The sequence below is a fragment of the Octopus sinensis genome, linkage group LG11 (genome assembly GCF_006345805.1).
Source record: "Octopus sinensis linkage group LG11, ASM634580v1, whole genome shotgun sequence".
NCBI lineage: Eukaryota > Metazoa > Mollusca > Cephalopoda > Octopoda > Octopodidae > Octopus > Octopus sinensis.
Genome location: NC_043007.1, coordinates 59,004,028 through 59,024,877, shown reverse-complemented (window position 1 = coordinate 59,024,877; position 20,850 = coordinate 59,004,028). Strand labels below are relative to the sequence as shown.

At 34.7% G+C, this 20,850-nt stretch overlaps 1 protein-coding gene across 1 annotated transcript; it reads left to right on the top strand.

The window, feature by feature from the left end:
• Positions 1-3,326: 3,326 nt before the first annotated feature.
• On the top strand, positions 3,327-6,346 carry LOC115217535 (transmembrane emp24 domain-containing protein 7-like). Its single transcript, XM_036507525.1, has one exon. The coding sequence runs from the start codon at positions 4,060-4,062 to the stop codon at positions 4,759-4,761; it is 702 nt and encodes a 233-aa protein (XP_036363418.1). The 5' UTR covers positions 3,327-4,059; the 3' UTR covers positions 4,762-6,346.
• Positions 6,347-20,850: the final 14,504 nt, after the last annotated feature.

The window sequence follows — 20,850 nt, the reverse complement described above, 5'->3', positions numbered from 1 at the left end:
TGTACATACATACATACCTGTGGTGTGTGTCACACTTACTTCAAAGGAAGAGGTGAAAAGGTTGAAGGGAGAGGTACAAAGAAAAAGAGAAATAAAAGGTGTTAAGCAGAGGAGGTATAGTTGAAGTGAGTGGCAAAGCAGGAGAAAGGAAGTGAGAGAGACAGCGAGTGGTACTGAAAGGAAGATGGTGTTCCTTTTTGATTTTTTAAATGTCTATCAGTATTTTCAAACGGAAAGTAGATACATAGATCAAAAGAAAAATAGATACATAGACACATTGTTAAATCAAAGACAAATTAACTACAGCAAATATTAGATATCGCTTTCACTTTTCATTACCACATGAGGATAGAATTAATGTGCAAGTGGCTGAGTACTCCCCAGACATGCATACCATTAACGTAGTTCTCAGGGTGATTCAGCCTCACATTGAATCTGACAAGGCCGACCCCTTTCAATTACAGCTACAACTCATTTTGGCCAGCTGAGTAGACTGGAGCAAGATAAACCTTCAAGTGGTTGGAAGAAAACCCAAAAAGATCCTTTATAGGGGTAGGAAAATCTTTTTAGTTGTTAGGGTCACTATGGGTGTTAAATCAAGTCCTAACAGCAACATTTGTGGGTCTCACAGATCTGGAGGCCAACACTGATGCGCAGGTTGTTATCAAACTGAGCATGAGTCCAGTGCAAAGTCACTACACAACGGAATAGCAATTATTTTGTCTTAGCTTTCACTGCTTAAACTGAACACATTTTTGCCTTACGATATGGAACATTTCCTTTCCTTTCACTCTTTTTAAAAAATGGCACTCTGTCAGTTACAATGATGAGGTTCCTGTTTATCTGTTATGATGACAAGGTTCCTGTTTATCAAATCAATGGAATAGTCTGCTTGTAAAATTAACACGCAAGCGGCTGAGTACTCCAGAGACATGTATACCATTAACGTAGTTCTCAGGGAGATTCAGCCTCACACAGAATGTGATAAGGCTAGTCCCTTTCAATAAGAGCTACAATTCATTTTTGCCAGCTGAATGAACTGCAGTGAGGTGAAGTAGAGTGCCTTGCTCAAGAATACCGTGTGCCACCAGGAATCGTACTCATGACCTTACGATTGTGGGCCAAATACCCCTAACCACTGAGCCACGCACCTTCACTCTCTTAACCATGGAGAAAAGGAGTGGAATGATAGAGACAGGGAAAGGAATGCCTCTGTCATTTAAAATGACGATTAGACTGAAATACGTTCAATCTTTTCTAGCTTCTTTACTTTTGACAATGAAGAGTGAAAGAGATTTAGTAATGAATAGAGAGTAAGTTTATCAGGTGTTTAGGTTTCCATTCTTGGAGTTCTAGAGGGATCAAGTGTTAGTTCTCTCTCCTTTCCCCCACCCCCTGTACTTATTAGCCTTGTTTGATAGTTCTTCATGTCTTTTAGTTGCAAGGGGGGGGGGGATCATGTTTTTTTTGGGTATGTTTAACATTTTCTTTAGAAACTACAAACAAATCCCACTCCCTTCTGTTTTTTTTTTGTTTTGTTTTTTTCATACAAAAGCTAATGCAAATTTCTAACGGGGTATAGCTGTGAAAGGAGACCAGAAAAATGGGTAGGGAAGAAAAGTTAACTCTATACTTTGTAGAGTGTCTTCTACTATAGCCTCGAGCTGACCAAAGCCTTGTGAGTGGATTTCATAAATGAAAACTGAGAGAAGCCCATCATATATATGTATATATATGTGTGTGTTTGTGTCTCTGTTTGTCCCTCCATCACTTGACAACTGATGTTGGTGTATTTGCAATGGAAACTTCATCTACTTCTATAGCAAAAAGGATATGATTGCCACATATATCAAGTGAAGTCTTGCACTACAAACTGTGCCAATGTATACAGTCACAGAATACAAAATCATTGATGGTTCCAGCCTCAAAATCTCTCATAGCAACATTAGAATTTTTGGTTTTTGTTGTTTTTTTCTCCAAGTATCTTCCTACAGAATTTTAAAATAAACATTGACTGCACTAATCTAACAAGTTTTACGAGATCAACAAATGTCATAGTTCCTACACTTCTCAGAAACTGTATCTCTTACAGTTTCTTTCAATTTCTGTCTACCAAATTCACTCATAAGGCTTTGGTCAACCTGAGGCCATAGTAGAAGACATTTGCCCAGAACTATGTGGTTGGGAAGCAAGCTTCTTACCACATAGCCATGCCTGTACTTGTCTAAATGATAAATGAATTATTCACGATGACAACTCTGTGAAGTTTTGTAGGAGCTTGTTGAATATTTCCTCTGACATTCTCATCTTACACAAAATTTCACAGAGAACGCATCTTGAATCATTTACTTGTTATTTAGACAGCCCTAATGAAAATGTAAAATTTTTCTATAGACAAACTTAGGGACTGCTTCTTACATAAAGCTAGTTGTACTTGCATATGAATAATTGTGCTATACCTATTAATAAGTATCTTCATCATCAACATTGATTATAGTCCACTTTTCCATGTTTGCATCCACTAAATGGAATTTATCAAGACATGTTTTGTACAACCCTTGCTGTCACCAAGAAAGGTTTTGTTTCCCAATGGCCAGATATGTTTCCATGGAAGATTGAAAAGGAATAACACCACTTGTATGACAGTGTTACACATTTACAACTGTTGCACACTGTCAAGACATGAACACACACACACACACATGCATATATAGTAGGCTTCTTTTAGTTTCCATCTATCAAATCCATTCACAAGACTTTGGTCAGCCTGGACCTATAGTAGGTAATACATGCTCAAGATCCTACTTAATAGGACTCAACCTGAAATCATATGGTTGAAAACCAACTTCACCACAGACCCATGCTTGCATCTTTAAAGTGAGAATGTGTAAGTATCTCTTTGTCTTGATAGTATGCAACAGTTGTAAAATAAAAATCACCTTCATACGAAACCATGTGGTTCATTTCCAATATTTTGTGAAAAACATGTCTGACAATGTGGAAATATTGTCTTACTTGGAAACTTCATGACAGAAAGGACATTCAATCATAAAAAGTATCTGTCTGACTCATACAAACAAAGAAAAGTTGATGTTAAAAATGATGATGATGATGATGATACTCCCCCTCATATATACATATATATATATATATATATATGCATGCTCAAATGCTTGTGCATACGTATACAAATGCTTCACTTTAAATTATTACTATTAATATTAAGTAATTTATTGTCTGTATGTGTCTGTGGATGTTTACACACTTTGACATCTGATCTAACAAAGAACTATTTGGACAGTTGGCCAGGTAGGGGCAAGAAGGACCATCTGTTGCTATTGCAGTATGACTTGCCAACAGCATAATGATATCTAACAGCTATGTGTTCGCGTGGCAAGGAATCAATAACAAATGACACCATGTAAAATCTATTCTAAAACCTCTCCATTTTCTAACTTTCCACGTGGTTAATTCCAGTTCACGTCATTTGTTCATTTTTTCACTCCACCTTCAAAACAAACATGGAATGCTAACAGTTTCTTGGCTAACATTTTGTGGATAACTTTACCTTTGGAGAAGATTGTTCTTATTCATAGCCAGAATATATCATGGACTGATATAGGAAACATAAACTACAATTATAAAGGAAAAACAGAAGAGATACGAATAGAGAGAAATTAACAAAGAAGTAGAAAATAGAAGAGAATAAGCCTGAAAATACAAGCTTTGAATATTATTAAAAAAAATTGAAAAGGAAAAAAAATTATACTGGTTCTTCCTGGAAGTAATTTTCTATCATTCCAAAATTTATAAAAAGTGGTATGTCCATAGCCATTTTCACCCTTTGCATTCAATGTTAACTGTATTTTTGATGGAAGAAAAACTTTAAAAGATATTTCCCTGTATGTATGTACTTGTGTGTGTGTGTATACATAAATAAGCATTTCTTTTTATGAATTTCATTTTTTTATATGACTTAACTACTGTGATTGTTTGAGAAAGAATTCAAAAGTAGAAAAAGGATAAAATATAATACAAATAATCTTTAAAATTTTCAAGATGATCAAATATTCTCAAAGCAATTATTTAAATATAAATATGTTTCATTTAATTGTGGCCACTTTTGTGTTGATGTCATCAGCAGTTATTTATGCAGAACAAATCTCACTGACAATTGAATTAAATGATAATGATCATTGGTGCTTTATGCATGAGTTTGAAAAATCTGAACCTTATATGTTTACTTACAAAGTAATCAAAGGTGGTAATAAGGACATTGATGTTTCATTAATCTCACCAAATGGTCGAATCATCTATAAAGAAATGCGTCGACAGGAAGATCGCTTGAAAATCAACAGCTCCTCTGGAGTTTATAAATTTTGTTTTAGTAATGAATTTTCTAGCTTAACACATAAAATTGTTTTCTTTAGTATTCAAGCTGAAGAAATTGATAATTTGGCTGTTGAAATGGGCCAGAAAAAACCGTCAGCACCAACCTCAGCTGAATCTTCTTGCAACATTGTTCATGAAAGCATGACCAAAGTAGTTAACCATCAAAAGAGTTACAGACTACGTGAAGCAGTCGGGCGTCACACAGCCGAAATCTTGAACACTCATGTTTTATTGTGGTCACTTGGTCTGACCTCCATTATATGTATAGCTAGCATTGGTCAAGTTTTGATTTTGAAAACTTTTTTTACAGAAAAGTTAACTTCCTTAAAACCAGGGGACAATCCTCAGTTTGGCTTTCCTCGACATTGAAAAGCTTAGCTTTGTTCTTTCCTTCTTTCTTTCTTCTTGTTTTTCTTTACAATTATTTTAATATTTAGATGAAGGAGGAAATAATGAAGATACTCAGTAAGAAAACACACTTGACTGGTAAGATGTTGACATGTAGTGAACATGGGATACACAGACTGGAAGTTCATACACAATTTATCAAGTAATGCATTGAATTCGTCAACAGACCCTTTAGCCCTTACTTCTTACTTACCTTGTAGGAAATCCTGTATCAGTGTAAATGGAAAGTTGTCTGGATGAAATGTCACTCAAGACAGATATTGATGAGTTTTAAGTTTTGTCTCTGCTTTATATCAATACAGAATAGAAAAAAAACAAAAACAAAATCAATGTTGAGTAAACAACCCAATGAATGGCTGTAAATTGTGAAAGGATCTCCACTGTTTGGTTGGTATATATGATGTTAATCTAAATATTATGTCTGTTTCAAGCTGAAACAACACCTCAACATGAATAGCCATGTAACAAAGTTTTGAGTAAACAAAAAAAAAACATTAAATAGAACAAAACCAGAATTTTAATTCTTTTTTTGTAATTTTTTAACATATATTACAATAATTTCTTCTTAACAGTTCCTAATTTGAGTAATGGCTTATGACCTGAGTGTTTCAACTTGGTAGAAATTGTAGAATGCTTTGCCATGCTTAATCTCCCTCAGTCATTCCCAGCTCATTTGTCTTTCCTTCTCTCATTACCCATATTGAGTCTACCCACCACCCATTTCCCAACCTAGCACTCATCTCTATGTTGAGTGCTTTCTCTCAGAAAATCACCTCTCAGGAATTTCCCCATTCCTCATGGAATTCCTGCAGCTATCAACTTGTTATTCACAAGGAACTGTGTCAATTTCACCATCTTCAGGGGTGGAAGGTCTGCAATGAACATAGGCATAACCCTTTTCTATAGACAAAACCTTTAAAAAACACTTTACACTTTACTTGAAAAAAATCTCTTAAAAACTCATTAATTACATTATTTTGTCTCTTACTGATGACATTTATATATTCAATTAACTACTGACATTTATAATGCATCATAATGAAGGGGGTTATAGAATAAATACAAATAATATATTGTGCAAATTCCATTCTGTTCCTCTTCTAGAAACACCAATCTTGTACCCATATATAAGAAAAAAAAAGAAACAGTAATTCTAAATGTATGAAATCTGAGACTTTAGAGAGAAAGAAAATGAAAAGAAGCTGAAGGTTTTTGCCTTTTCAAAGATGTTATCAATATTTGTAAAATGAAATGGTTCCACTGGGAATCCCAGTTAGTATTGTAACTTTTTGCTTGTGAGGAACTGACATTATTGCTTTCCTTTTGAAAAACTGAAGTTGTAAATGATCAAATACAAAATCATTGTAAGTTTTTAATTTGTTAGTGACAGTTCCCACCAAAGTTAGCCCACTAGCTGATTTAGGCTCCTAGTTGAAATGGTTTCACTTCATGTGTAATACTTATGTTTATGCCAATGTAAAACAAATTAAATAAAATTAAGAAAATTATTCTTTGTTTGCATCAGGCAAGCAGAAATTTACTATCATTTTGTTTTCATTAGATTCTTTTCAGTTTACATTTGTAGGACTTAATTTTTTATAATCATTAAAAAAATTTTCATTGATTAAATTAACATATACAATTAAGGGTCTTTTCTTTTAATGACATGGGAAACAAAAGCTATAATAAAATGAGACCCTTAATCACATTTTTCTCTGTGTATTTGTCCCTTCGTGTACTATCTTTAAATTTAATTAAGGATGACTGTCTTGTTTTATATCAACAAAAAACTATGCTAAACCCTTTAGCATTTGAACCAGCTACATCCAGCTCAATTATTTTACTTGTTTTATGTTTTGGCATTAGGAAGGGCATCCAGTCGTAGAAACACTGCCAGATTTGACTGGGCCTGATGAAGCCTTCTGGCTCCACAGACCCCAGTAGAACCGTCCAACCTATGCTAGCATGGAAAACGGACGCTAAACGATGATGATGATGATGATGATGATGATGTTAAAACTGGCTAAATCCAGCCTTTCGCATTTACCCTACAATATCATTTTAAAAATAAACAATTACATCATTGAAATCTCAAAGTGTACAAGATATTGCATGAATAATTCAAAACTATGTGAATGCAATATATTTGACAGAGTAATCTGAATGTTGAAGGGTTAAGAACCAATAAATAGACCCAGTAGTATACAGAATTTTGTTTTAAAGAAAAGCAATCCTGATGTTCATGTAGTTGGTTTGTCTCTCTATTTTATGAATAACATTTGATAAACAATTTAATTAACTAAATAATGTAGGCTTTCTCCTAAATTTAATAACATGGTTCAGCAGTATTTTAAAATAATTGATCTGGTGATGGTAAGTAGCTACCAAAGATTTTTCCTATGGAAAACAAGTTTTTCTTAGATACACTGCAGAACTCATTTTTATCCTCATTATGAGGAATTAAACTACATACTGTGAGCAAACAAGACATTTGTAAAGCATACAGTTCTGCAACTACTTGCAAGGGTGAGCTGCACACTCTACCTACCCCCAAAGTCCCTACTCTGCAAATTCTTAATCAGGATGAATTACAAAACATTATTTTAGTTTTTGAGGTGTTTTATGTTCATAAAGGTCACATTATTTTGTTTTTGTCTCTTATTAAAAGAAATTTTTATTTCTGTATGTACTCCACCCCCAACCTTATTCTTTTCAGGTAAATTAATCCAGGAATTTGTTTAAAGAAATTTTATTAATGTTACGTAGCAGAATATAATTAAATGACACATGTTAGCATGTGAGAGACACACCCATAACATTTGACGCATATTAGCATATGACACATGTTAACATATGACACACATTAGCACTGTGGGTAAACCACCTGTTACAAAGACAGCCAGTCTTAGGTTTCACTGTTAACTAAGAAGTTGTCTAAACCCACTTCACAATGAGGATAGAGTGGGATGGGGTTTTCTTTAATGTGAATTTATGATTTTTAACATAATCAATAATATTGATTTATAATATAGGTGCAAAACTTTGAATTTAGTGGCTTTATAGAGTTAAATAAATCAACCCCAGTACATGACAGGTATTTACTTTTATTTTATGAAATGATTTTACCTGGAAAGAACAATGATAAGGATAATGATTTCAAATTTTGTCACAAGGCCAGCAATCTCAGGGGAGGGGGTAAGTCAATTACTCTGACCCCAATGCTCATCTGGTGCTTAATTTATCAACCTCAAAAATATGAAATGTGAGGTCAACCTTGACAGAATTTGAACTCAGAATATAAAGATGGACAAAATACCACTAAACATTTTGCCCAGCATACTAACGATTCTGCCAGCTTACCACCTTAACAACAATAATAATAATGATGATGAAGTTGATTATGATAATTATGCCCTGATGCAGTACCAGGCTGTGGCTCTCATGGCTTCTGATCTTAACTGATTGGAAGTGTTATCATGTACATTGTTTTGTCTTGGTATAAAAGATGGGCTACAGCAAATATTCTGCTCAAAACCAGAGAAAAAAAACAAAAAAAAAGGGAGAAAAAAGGAAAGAAAAAAGAAAAAGAAAAGAAGAATAATTAAACAATTTTGTATAAATTTGATGATATTCCCCTGTCATTTTATTCATTCCTCCAGGGCATGATGTTAATAACCCACAAACTTATTTCTCCTCATGCATGTTGAGTATTGGAAATGAAGCAGATTCAGAATATTTTCTGAAAATATGCATTTTCAAGTATTTTTCAAAATTACAGCCATTTGAAGCACAATGTTTGGCAAGTTCTGTCGAACTGCTGTTACTGTGCCTGACATCATATCTGTACCCATTAAATCTTTTGTTTAATTGCTCTGTTGTACAACCAAGATAAATCAAGTTGTGTTTTGTGCATTCTGCCACATGCACCAAATGGGAATCTATACATGTCCCGCTTTCTGTATAAATCATAACATTTCTGTTATGATTCCTGATGGAATTCACTTGACAGTAATTTCGGTGGGAGGGGATGAGTTGATTACATCGACCCTAGTGTTCAACTGGTACTTATTTTATTGACTCCAAAAGGATGAAAGGTAAAGTTGACCTCAGTAGAATTTGAACTCAGAATGTAGCAAGAGGCGAAATACCACTAAGCATTTTATCTAGTGTGCTAACAATTCTGCCAGCTCACCACCTTATTATAATAATAATAATAATAATAATAATAATAATAATAATAATAATAATATAATAATAATAATAATAATAATAATAATAACAACAACAACAACAACAACAGCAACAACATCAGCAACAAATGGTACAGGACAGTACAATGTGAGGTTGCATAAAAGGTGTGTAAAAAAATATAAAAAACATTAACAATATAAAATTATAACAATGAATAATTCCCCAAAAGAGGGAGACTTCTTAGGGCTGCTCATGGAGACACCACAAAACCACAGTCATCCTAACTGCTAAGGCAAATACTCTCTCCACATCAACATCCTTCAACCTACAGGTGCATGCTTAGAGTAGTTGCATTCACTCAGACTATTCTTTCAACATTCACCCACCTTTTAATAAAATTACCCTCACTTTTCTTTTCAAGTAAACCTTGAAAAACTTCCTGAGGGCTTGGCCAATGAGGAAAGTATCTGTCTTCATCCCTTTCAATCTGGTCCACCATGCAATTTCTTTCACTAAGGCTACCAAGCAAAGAAACACTGTCTGCCCTTCCTGACCAAAGGAATGCAGCAGGACCATCTTTACAATGGACTCAGTCAATAGCTGAATCCATCCTACATGTGACAGCAAGTGTTTGACATAAACCCACAAGTCAGCAATGCTTGGGCACTAGATGAGAGCATGCAGAACATTTTTCTCACTCTGCATGCATCTCAGGCAAGCCTGACTGATGGCACTTCCATGCCAGTAGAGGTTACCTTGAACCAGCAATCTCCCCATCCCAACCCAGTAGCACTGCTGTAATAATGATAATATGGGTGTTTCATTCATCATCCTTAAACAAACCTTATTCAGGGACCTTTTGAGCAGGATGGGCTACTCGACCTGAAGAAAATTCTAACTGAGTCTCCACCTGCAAGGTCATATGCTATTTATCTTGATATGAGATCACCATGTCGTGCACATGTGGTTGGGATACATGTGCCTGGTGTACCCTTATCAGATGAGTAGTCATGATGGGTATATTGGGCTTCGTATATTTGTATCCCAGTATCACTTTGATAGCATGCACTTGTCTCTCACTCAATAATAGTAGTAGTAGTAGTAGTAGTAGTAGTAGTAGTAGTAGTAGTAGTAGTAGTAGTAGTAATTGGAGGAAAGTGCTAGTTAATTAAATCAACCCCTGTGCTCAACTTATTTCATTGGTTCCAAAAGGATGAAAGCCAAAGTCAACCTCAGCAGGATTTGAACAATAGCAACCTATTCTCCCACAAATCACACCTTATCATTATTTTTCTTTGAAATGCAAGGGCATATATTGGAGTTCTTGAAAGTAAGACAGAATAATCACAGCTGGAAAACCTATAACAGTTCTGTTTAGTTAGTGCTGGCCTGGGGCTAAAAAGAACAACAAAAATAATAATATCTATTTCATAATTAATCCGAGAAGGCTTTTTTTGTGGTCAAATGGCTTGCTAGAAATAAAAGCCAAATCTTCCTCAAATCACACCCTGTCATCTTAAAAGAAGTCAGCTATTACAAAAGTTAGCTGAAAAGTTCATAGGCTGAGCAAGATATTCTCATGGATGAACGTGACCAAATGAGGTTTATTTTTCAACATAGTCCTCCTTGCGGTCCACACACTTCTTCCATCAGTGTTGCAGTGCTTGGAGCCCATTGAAGAAGAAACTTTCATCCAGTTGGTCAAAAAAGTCATCAACAGCAGATATGATATCATCACTGGTTCCCAGCCAAATCTTTCTTTATATTGGGGAACAGATGATAATCAGATGGGGCCAAATTAGGAGAATAGAAAAGGGTTAATAACTAGTTTAAAGCGACAATAACACACACAGCAACCATTGAAGCCAAGGATGTGTGTGCTGGAGCATTGTCCTGATAAAACAAGACCCCTCTTGTCAGATTTCCTGGACATTTGGTCTTGGTAGCCTCTCATAACTGCCCCAGCAATTTGCTGATGTGGCCTTTTTAAAGATAGTCAATAAAGACAATGCCTTTTGCATTACAAAAAACTGAGGCTTCACCTTCTCTGCAGATGAAATGTCCTTGATCTTCTTTGGAGCAAGTGAGGAGGGATGTTTTCCTCAGTGTTGGCAGTTGCTTGATGTCCAAACCTTGGGTTATCTTCCAGACTCTCCCTTCCCCCTCCTAAATTCAACTGCCCACTTTTGCACTGTTGATAAAGCTGGAGCATCATCCTCTAATGTAGCAATGACGTCAGCATGAATGTCCCTGGAGGCTAAACCCTTTTTTTTGCAGGTACTTGATAACAACAAATGCCAAATTTTGTTGCATTTTCAAGAGAAGTTACTACTAGTTACTTTTGAAGTCTTCTTTGAACAGTCAGATGTTAGTTTACTTGGAAAGAAACAATGCAGTTGTCAATAAGAAGTGTTAAAATTTATGCATACACGATTTCACAGCTCTAGCATTACTCCTTCATACTCAACCTATGAACTTTCCAGCTGACCCTTTACTTTGATTCATCAGACCTTGGGAAGAAAAGTTGTTTACTGGCAGGATTTGAACCCAGAATGTAATGAGATATAATTAAATACCACAAGGCATTTTGTTCAAAGCTCTACAAATTCTGACATCTACCATTCTGAATAATAACTGTTTCTAACTAGTAACTTTGAGCGGGGTGGGCATTTGTCTGTACCATCGATATCAGTATTCGACTGGTACTTTATCTTATTGGCTTCAGAAGGATGAAAGGCAAAGTTGACCCTGGCAGGATTTGAACTCAATATGTAAAGAGCTGGAACAAGTACCAAAAGGTATTTTGTCTAACATTCTAAAGATTTTACAGATCCATTGCCATGCGTAATCTTTTCTAATAATTATTATTTACGGCACAAGGTTAGAAATTTGTAGGGAGAAATGAGCCAGTTACATTGCCCGTAGTACTTATCAGATTCTTTCTTTTATTGGTCCCTAAAGATGAAAACCAAAGTGACCATAGCAAGATTTGAACTCAGAATGTAAAGAACCAGAACAAATGCTGTTGGACTTTTTGTCCATAACAATTCTGTCAATCCAACTTCTTGAATAATTCTTTCTATTATGAGTACAAGGCCTGAAATTTTGGGGAAAGTGGATAGTGGATTATCAATGCCAGTACTTGACTGATACTTATTTTATTACTCCCAAAATGATGACAGATAAAGTTGACTTCAGCAGTATTTGAACTCAGAGCATAAAACAAAAGAAATGCCACTAAGTATTTTATCCAGCATGCTAACAATTCTGCCTTAACTACAATGAATAATAGTGCCAACAATGAATCAAGTCAGTTGAATTAGTCCCAATATATAACTAGTTTTTATTTTGCAGAATACTTCAAAAGAAATATTCTCTTTTTTGCAGTATTTAAACAGCTGGTACTTAAACTACAAAAGTTTGTTTCACAATTACCAGATTTTACAATATTAACAAACTCTATCAGGTAACTTTTCTGGAAACAGATTGAAATCAAATTGATTATGTTACCATATTACATTTCTTTATCTTTCCTTTTTTTTTATTAATGTTTTCATATGTACATTTGTCATTTTATCATGAAAATTTCTTACTGCTTAGCACTGACTATGTATCGCCGTGTTAGTGGGACACATCTGCTAATTGAATACACAACCTATTATATTGATAGTAATCACTGTGACCTAACAGCAACCAATGGGCTGTCATTTTGACATTTAAGATATCAGTTTCTATTGTCTTACAGCATATTTTTTTATGTCTGACATGCCATAAGAGATAATTATCATAAATCCACAATATAAGAATATCAGTGTTTCAAATATAATAATATACTTAAATGCTGCCATCATTTAGTATTAATACATAAAATAGTGAAGATCAAAAAAAGGAAGCATACATTTATTTTTAACACTTTGGACACAAGAATGTAAAAGGCAATGTCTGTGGGATTTTCTTTCAGAGAAAAATTTCTCTTGATAAATTTTGTGTGTATTAAAGAAATTAAGCCAAGCTCCAAATGATGTCTGTAGTCCAACTGAAACAGTGTTTCAGTGTGATTTTACCTCTTCAGTGAGTTTGTATTTTTTTTGTGCAATCTTATAGCATTCACTTAAGAAAGGATTAATATTTCTGTTTCCTTTCCTACAGATTCTGTATTTAATGTCTGACTAAGTTTTATCAATCATTGCCATTATCAAATTTATTCTACTGGTTGTCATTGGGCAGCTATAATTAGTGATTTGGATTCAGTGTTCTTTACTTCCAGCATCCTCAGTTTGTTAAGTTAAGTTAAGTTAAGTTAATTTTTTGGCTCAAAAAGAAAAAGCAAGGCCATGTAGGGGGACATGGAGTTATGTACAGGGTGGTGTTCATGCAAAGAGTTCAGGCCATTTCTGGTCAAGAGAGACTTTGAACCAAGCGGTCGTCGGCATCTTCACTATCTCGTCCGGCAGCTTATTCCACAGATCTGCAACCCGGACGGAGAAAGCCCCTCTCCTTCAATTGAGATGAAATCGTCGCAGATAGAGCTTTTTAGAGTGACCCCGCAGCCGACGCTCTAGAGCAGGAGTGAAGAACAGCTCTTTCGAGAGGTTACACTTTCCGCTTGTGGCCATGTAATTCTTTGTCTTTCAGTTAATTATCTTGTTCTTCCTTCTGTTCTTGAATTCTCTTACTGTTTAAGAAACTTTTTGGATATTTCTTGCTGCCAATAGTATTCTTTCTTCCCTACATAGAACATAAAAATCCAATATCACAGTACTAATGGTGTCTTTTGAGTTAAAATTTTTTTGTTTGAAGACCTTCAATATAATGTCTGGTCTATTAGCATCTATTTTTCTGTCAGTTTGAAAGGTGAAGTTCCAGAGGAGTGAGATGTGATCATTTGTAAGCACTGGCAGTGGTTTTTGTTCCCACTAGTTTTTTTCATGGGGCAAGTCCAGGTTTTTGTAAGTTACCCATTGAATGTACTGTACTGTTCTATCATGCTTGTTGAGATACTCTGTAGGCACAAGAAGACTGCACATGGAGATAACATGATCAATGGTTTCATTTTATTGTTCACATACACGACATACTGGGCTATTATTATTATTATTATTATTATTATTATTATTATATTATTATTATTATTATTATTATTATTATTATTATCATTATTATTATTATTATTATTTTCTGACTTAATGAGACTTTGTTTTCAAGTTGCTCATCTTACTTTGTTTATTTGATAACTTTGTTTCTAACTTATTAAACTTCTTTACATAGAAACAGTTTTAGAAAACTTGGAGTCTACCCCATGGAATTGACAGAAAAAAGTTTAGAAAAAAAAAACAAGTCTTGTTATTTTCTGTTTTTAGACCAATTTTCTTTCACACTGTCTACATAGATATAATTTCAAAATTTTCAAGCCACATTCTTCAAGGGCAAAAACAATTCAAAACTGAGACTGTCATACATACAAAATACACAAAGAAGAACAAGAAAACATTTTTCACAAAGACACACACATTACAGAAGAAAAAATAGGATAGTAATGGCAGTTCCACTGAGAGAATTGCTAGCGCAAACAAGCCAGTGTCTCTTTTATTAACAATTGCATACAACAAATTCACAGTGTCAAACCAAAACATTAAGAACATTACAGATGGATTACATTTACCTGTGTGACTCACCCAGAAGGATGATTTAGATATGAGAAATTACCTCAAAGAACAGGGTTATTTCAGAACATTATGTCAAAAGAAACATGTCAAAAGAAACAAAGTACACACACGGATACACATGTACATACATACCCCTACATATGTGTACACAAACGTGTACTATTATCCTGTATAATCATGTTTAAATTTATACATATACTTTTTCCTCTTTATGATCCCAACTTCACCCCCCTTCCACCTCTTTCTCTCAACATCCAAACCCCTCATTCTTTATCGAGTGAAAAACAGTATGGACGTTTTGTTTTGGTGTCTCGCTATGCTGTATACGACTATGAGGATTTACCTTCCCAATGAAACTCGTTTTCTTCCCAAACTTTTTCTCAAACCTGCTATAATGTAATATATGTCTTTGGTGTGGTAATTGTACACGGCTGAAGAAGGCTGTTGACCTACATGTTATATCAATTATGCATTGATATAAATTGTTCAATAAAGCCAGAAACATATGTACCACAAAACCCTTTGCATCCTGTTTTTCTTTTGATAAATATATCTTATCACCTACACCACTAGCTGGCATATACAGGTGCTTACAGTTATCAAGTATCCACCCTGAAGTTTTATATATATATATATATATAACAGTGAGAACAAAACAGTAAAAACAAACGGTGAGGGCTGTTAAGTCAAGACAATGTGAAGTAGTGAATGCTGGAAAAACAAGCTTTGAGAAGAGACAGGTAAAAGCACGTCTTGTCTTTAGGAAGGAAGTGGAAGAAAGAAAGATGGATGGCCGTGGTCATGTGTAAGCAACAAGAAAGTCAAGGAGGAAGAGTGAGAGATATACATACATACATATATGTGCATATATGCGCACACACACACACATACACACACACATATACACACACATACATATATATATACATACACACACAGACATATACACACACATACATATATATATATATACATACACACACACACACACACACACGTATATACATCATCATCATCATTTAGCACCCGCTTTCCATGGTAGCATTGACTGGAGTTTGACTGGAGCTGGTAAACAGGAGAGCTGCACCAGGCTTCAGTCTATTTTGGCTTGGTTTCTATGGCTGGATGCCTTTTACCTGTCACTGGTATGAGTACCTTTGATGCGTCACCAATGTGGGTGCCTTTTAAATATCACTGGCATGGGTGCATTCATATATCACCATCACCTTTTCTCACCATATAAGACTTATATCTGATGTCTTTGTGGACAACATTTCTGACTGTTCCTTCTGACACATGGAGATCTTTTGCAATTGACCTCATGGACTTTCTGGGATTATAATCAATGGTCTGTTGAACTTTTATGTCCAATTTTTCCACAATCAAAACATTTACGATTTTTAAGAGGAGAATTACTTTTAAAATGCAAACCTCCACACCCATAGCATGGATAAGGTTATGCAAACCTTCGCACCCATAGCACAAATTTGGTTATGATGTTTGTTTTTCTTTTTTCTTATCCATTTCAGGACAACACACATGTATTTTAAAGCAATCTTTTTCTTCAATTTTATCTGCATCATGTCTTAAATTTATAATCCTCTGGCATTCTTCAGCCACTGTCTGCAGAGTTAATTTTTGGTCCTGTTCTAATTTTGTTAATATACAGAAACATATATCAGCATCTTTTCTTGCAGATAACCCTTGAACCAAAATAAAACATTTCAACAAATCCGGGGTTAATTCTTCTAATTTGAATTTTTCACACTCTCTGTTAACAACCCCAGCATAGGTGACAAAATCTTCATCATCCTTTTTAAGTAAATTTAAACATTGCCAATGAATATTGAACAGAGAACTTCTTTCACTGAAAATTCTCAATAATAACTTGATTATTTCATTGAAACAAATCTCACCTGGTTTCAGCGGCAGAATATAACTGCAATATTTTTCGTGTTCGGCAGGGGATAACTTTCTTAAAAGTAGTCACACCTTTTTCTCGTCATTCCAACTTTTACATACTTCTTTCAAGATTTTTCATATCTTCTAAAATATGCAGAAAAAGTAGTACCTTCTTATGGGTAATAAATAAATTCTCCAATTGAATTTGCTACACTGTCTGACGAGAACAAACCTGAAGTATTTTCAGACTTCTTCATTACTTCCAGTAACTGTTGGTATTGTTGTTGTTGCTGTTGTAGTGGTTGTTATAACTGCTGTTGTTACTGCTGCAACTGTATCACACATGCCAACAAATCTTCCATCTTAAATGATATTTTTTTTGGTTTTTAAACCAAAAAACAATTTGATGTCTGACGCAAGTTTCGAATATCTTGACGCCACTTTTATATCCTGCCACAGGTTGGTATAGATAAATTATGCAGCAGAGGTTTAATCAATGTGTTCACATGACATACTTCGTGAGACTACCAAAACACTCTCTCCACTACTACTGACTACTACTCTTTATAAGAGTTCGGATAGTCCATTCTCCCTTCTGCCAGGAGTGTCAATGCCTCTCACCACAACACTTACCTTAATTGGTGACAAAGGACTCTCCCACAGAGTGAAAAACAGATTGTATAATGCTTGCATGAAAAGCTATGCTACATAATAGTGAAACATGGGCTGTGACAGCAGAGGGCATGCAAAAGCTTGAAAGAAATGAAGCCAGCATGTTCTGTTGGTTGTGTAATATCAGTGTGCATGTACAACAAGGTGTTAATGTGTTGTGAGATAAACTGGGCATAAGGAGCATCCATCCATTAAATTCTCTTCCAGCTGTTATTTTGAGGGCAGTTGAAAACACTTGTCAATTTTCAGTATGCACAAATTTCGTGACTTTTTTCTATATTGGTTATTCAATTTCAGGGGAGAATGTAAGACAATTTCATCGACCCCAGTGTTCAACTAGAATTTTATAGACCTTGAAAGGATGAAAGATAAAGTCAAGCCTGGCAGCATTTGAACTCAGAGTGTAAAGATACACGATATGCCATTAAGCATTTGGCCAGCTTGCCACCTCAACCTTCTTTCATACTATTTCAGGCAAAGTGAGACTATCTCAGTCCACATAGTTCTGCTAGACAACTTGCATTTACTTAAGCTTGGTCATATTCACTTTTATATCACAGTGTGCAGTGGTAACAAGACAAACTGCGATTTTCAAAACTAATTTTAACTGCATTTTTGCCTTGTGTGTGTGTGATCACTTGTATTGTTCATACTTACGCCGTTGTTAATAGAAATGTCATTGATTTTCTTTATTCTTTCAAGGCATTTGTCCGGCTATACAATATTTACTTGACCGTTTTTTTTTGTTTTGTTTTCTTATCTGCATAATTGCAAATTTCTTTTTCTTCAAGGGGCATGGCTGCTTATGTCTCATAGCTATTTTGCTCATGTAAAATCAGAAAAAAAGAATTTGTTTCAAAAACAAATCTTATTCCTTCATCAGAATCCTGTGAAGACAGACTTGCAAAGTCTGATGAGTCTATGTACAAAAATAAATATTAAAACTTAATATTCCATGCAATTGTACATAGAAGCCAGTGTTTTGAAGATTGGGTAGAAAGCACATCTGACAAGATCAATAGCAAATAATAATAATAATAATAATAATAATAATAATAATAATAATAATAATAATAATAATGAGACTAGCTAAATCCTCTGGGATTTCCCAAACCAAACGGATCAGGTCCTAGAGCATGACAAACCAGACTTAGTGGTGATGAACAAGGTGAACCACATATGTTATATAGTTGCCATTGGATGCCCCTTTGACCGACAAATAGTCAAGAAGGAAAGTGAAAAGATAGAGAGATATAACCCTCTTAAGTATGAAGTAGCCTGGCTATGGAAAATGAAGGTGAAGATAGTGCCAATTATTGTTGGGTCCTTGGGAACAGTATCAGAAGGCATCAAGAGGAATATAAAGGAAATTGGAATAGAATGCCCAGTAGAACTGTTACAAAAGTTTTGCCTCCTTGGCATGGCCAGAATAATCAGGAAGTATTAGACAGCTGAAAAGAATGAATAGCATGAGTACCGTAGGCTGCAGGTAGTAAGCATGCTATGCACGCAAGACTCCAGAAGCTCCAACAAAACCTGTGATAAAGAGGTAATAATAATAATAATAATAATAATAATAATAATAGTAATAATAATCCTTTCTACTATAGGCCCACAGCCTGAAATTTTGGAGAAGAACTTATTGTTGGCAATGTCATTGACAAAATATGGCAAGTGTTATATAGAATAACAGCTGAATCTATAAATAAATATCCATTCTTGGTTATAAGCCGTTCACTTTACTCACCTCTTCAATGTTTCTGATACAAACCTGCTTGAGACAACCCTGATACAAACTTTCTGTCTCAAAGTGATCTAAATTAAAACTGTCTTTTGGAATTTCAAGTTAATTTATATTCCAAACATCAGCTTAATAATAACAAGAGTGCTGAGAGAGCACAAACCTCTGCCGATGCAACACCAACATCCTCTCAACGATTAACCAGATGATTTTTAAAATGAGAATATCTGAAATAAAGTCCTTCAATGAATATCATGAGACCTTTTGGTTTTCTCTTCTCTTAAATTCTGGTCTTCCTTTTGTAATCCTGCTGTTTTAGATTGATGTACAGAATTAAGTATATATGTAAATATACTGTAAAGTGTTAAAATGTATGTATAATCTCCTAATATAATAACGAGCATTGTCTTTTTATATATTTGTATACATACACACACACACACACACACACACAGAGTAAATCCAAAAAGAACAAACACAAAAAAACAACAATGCAAGGACGTGGTACATGTAATGTATTAGCTGGTGCTCAGGAAAGGAAAGTAAGGTGGTTTAACGTTTTGAGCAGACGCTCTTTTTCAGAAACAGTGGAAAATCCAATAGAAGGGAAGATGGAGGAAGAAAATCGCCAATGATTCACATGTGGTTAGTCAGAGTGAGACGTAAAGGTAGAGGAGATAAATGGCAAAGAGAGCATCGTATGAATGAGAAAGGAAGGGATGATAGATGAATAATGAAGGAAGGAGGGGAGAGCCAATAAACGAAGTGTGAGCATATGTGCATGTAAAAGAGAGGTATGTTTGCATGTGTGTGTGTGTGTGTGTGTGGTGTGTGTGTGTGTGTGTGTGTGTACAATGGAAATGGGACGGTAATGTTCAACGCTGAAAATGTGTGAATATATGTGTGTATGTGTATATGTGTACAAGAGAGCTATGTGAAACTTTACAGATACATGTAAAGTAAAAAAAATTGGAAAAATAATCCAGAACCTTTGCCCGGTACCAGATCAATCCCAAAATCTAATGAGACCATGTCAGTCATGAGGCCAAACATCCCTGAAAATGTCATCTAAATTCATCCAGTGGTTCTTAAAATATCTTGTCCATGGACAAACAAACGAACACAACTGAAAACAATACCTCCACCTTCACTAAGGCTGAGGTAATGACGTTATTTTTATTAAATTCTTCATCATTTTCAAATTTTGTGCCTATGTAAGTTTTTATTTTTATTGAAAATAGACATCAGGCTCTGTGGTTGTCAGTTCATAACTAACTGAGGACATTAGGTTATGTTCTTCAACAAGACAATTCATTTAATTTTGACAAGCTATTAACCTTATCTCTAAAAGATGAAAATATTAAAAATATTTACATTTACATTACATTTTCATCAGTTTGATCTCCAGTCATCATCAGGTGTCTTATTTCTGGAAGTGTTCATAGAGAGTGAAAGGAAGTATTTTCCTACAGAGAATGGAAATCTAATCACAGACTTACCCTGATAATACTTTCTAAAATTAGCTCCAAGCTACAAATTATCAGAATGGATTCCAACAAAGACTTTCATGAACTAACTCTGTAGTTTGAATTTAGTCTGAGATTATGTACACTGCCATGAATAAGATAAACTGAAATTGAATTGTAATATAGATTTAAACATTATAAAACTAATGTTTCATCCTTAAAGATGATGTTAACAGTCTGAAAAATTATAATCTTCTTAACAGTAACTTCTATCAGTTCTGTTGACTTTTAATCATGATCAAGAGATTCTTACAATTTGTGTTACGCAAATATGAACTCAGCTATAAAAATGACAGAAACAGATAGAGAAATAGAGCTATCACTAAACACAAAGCTTTCACATATCTTAGGC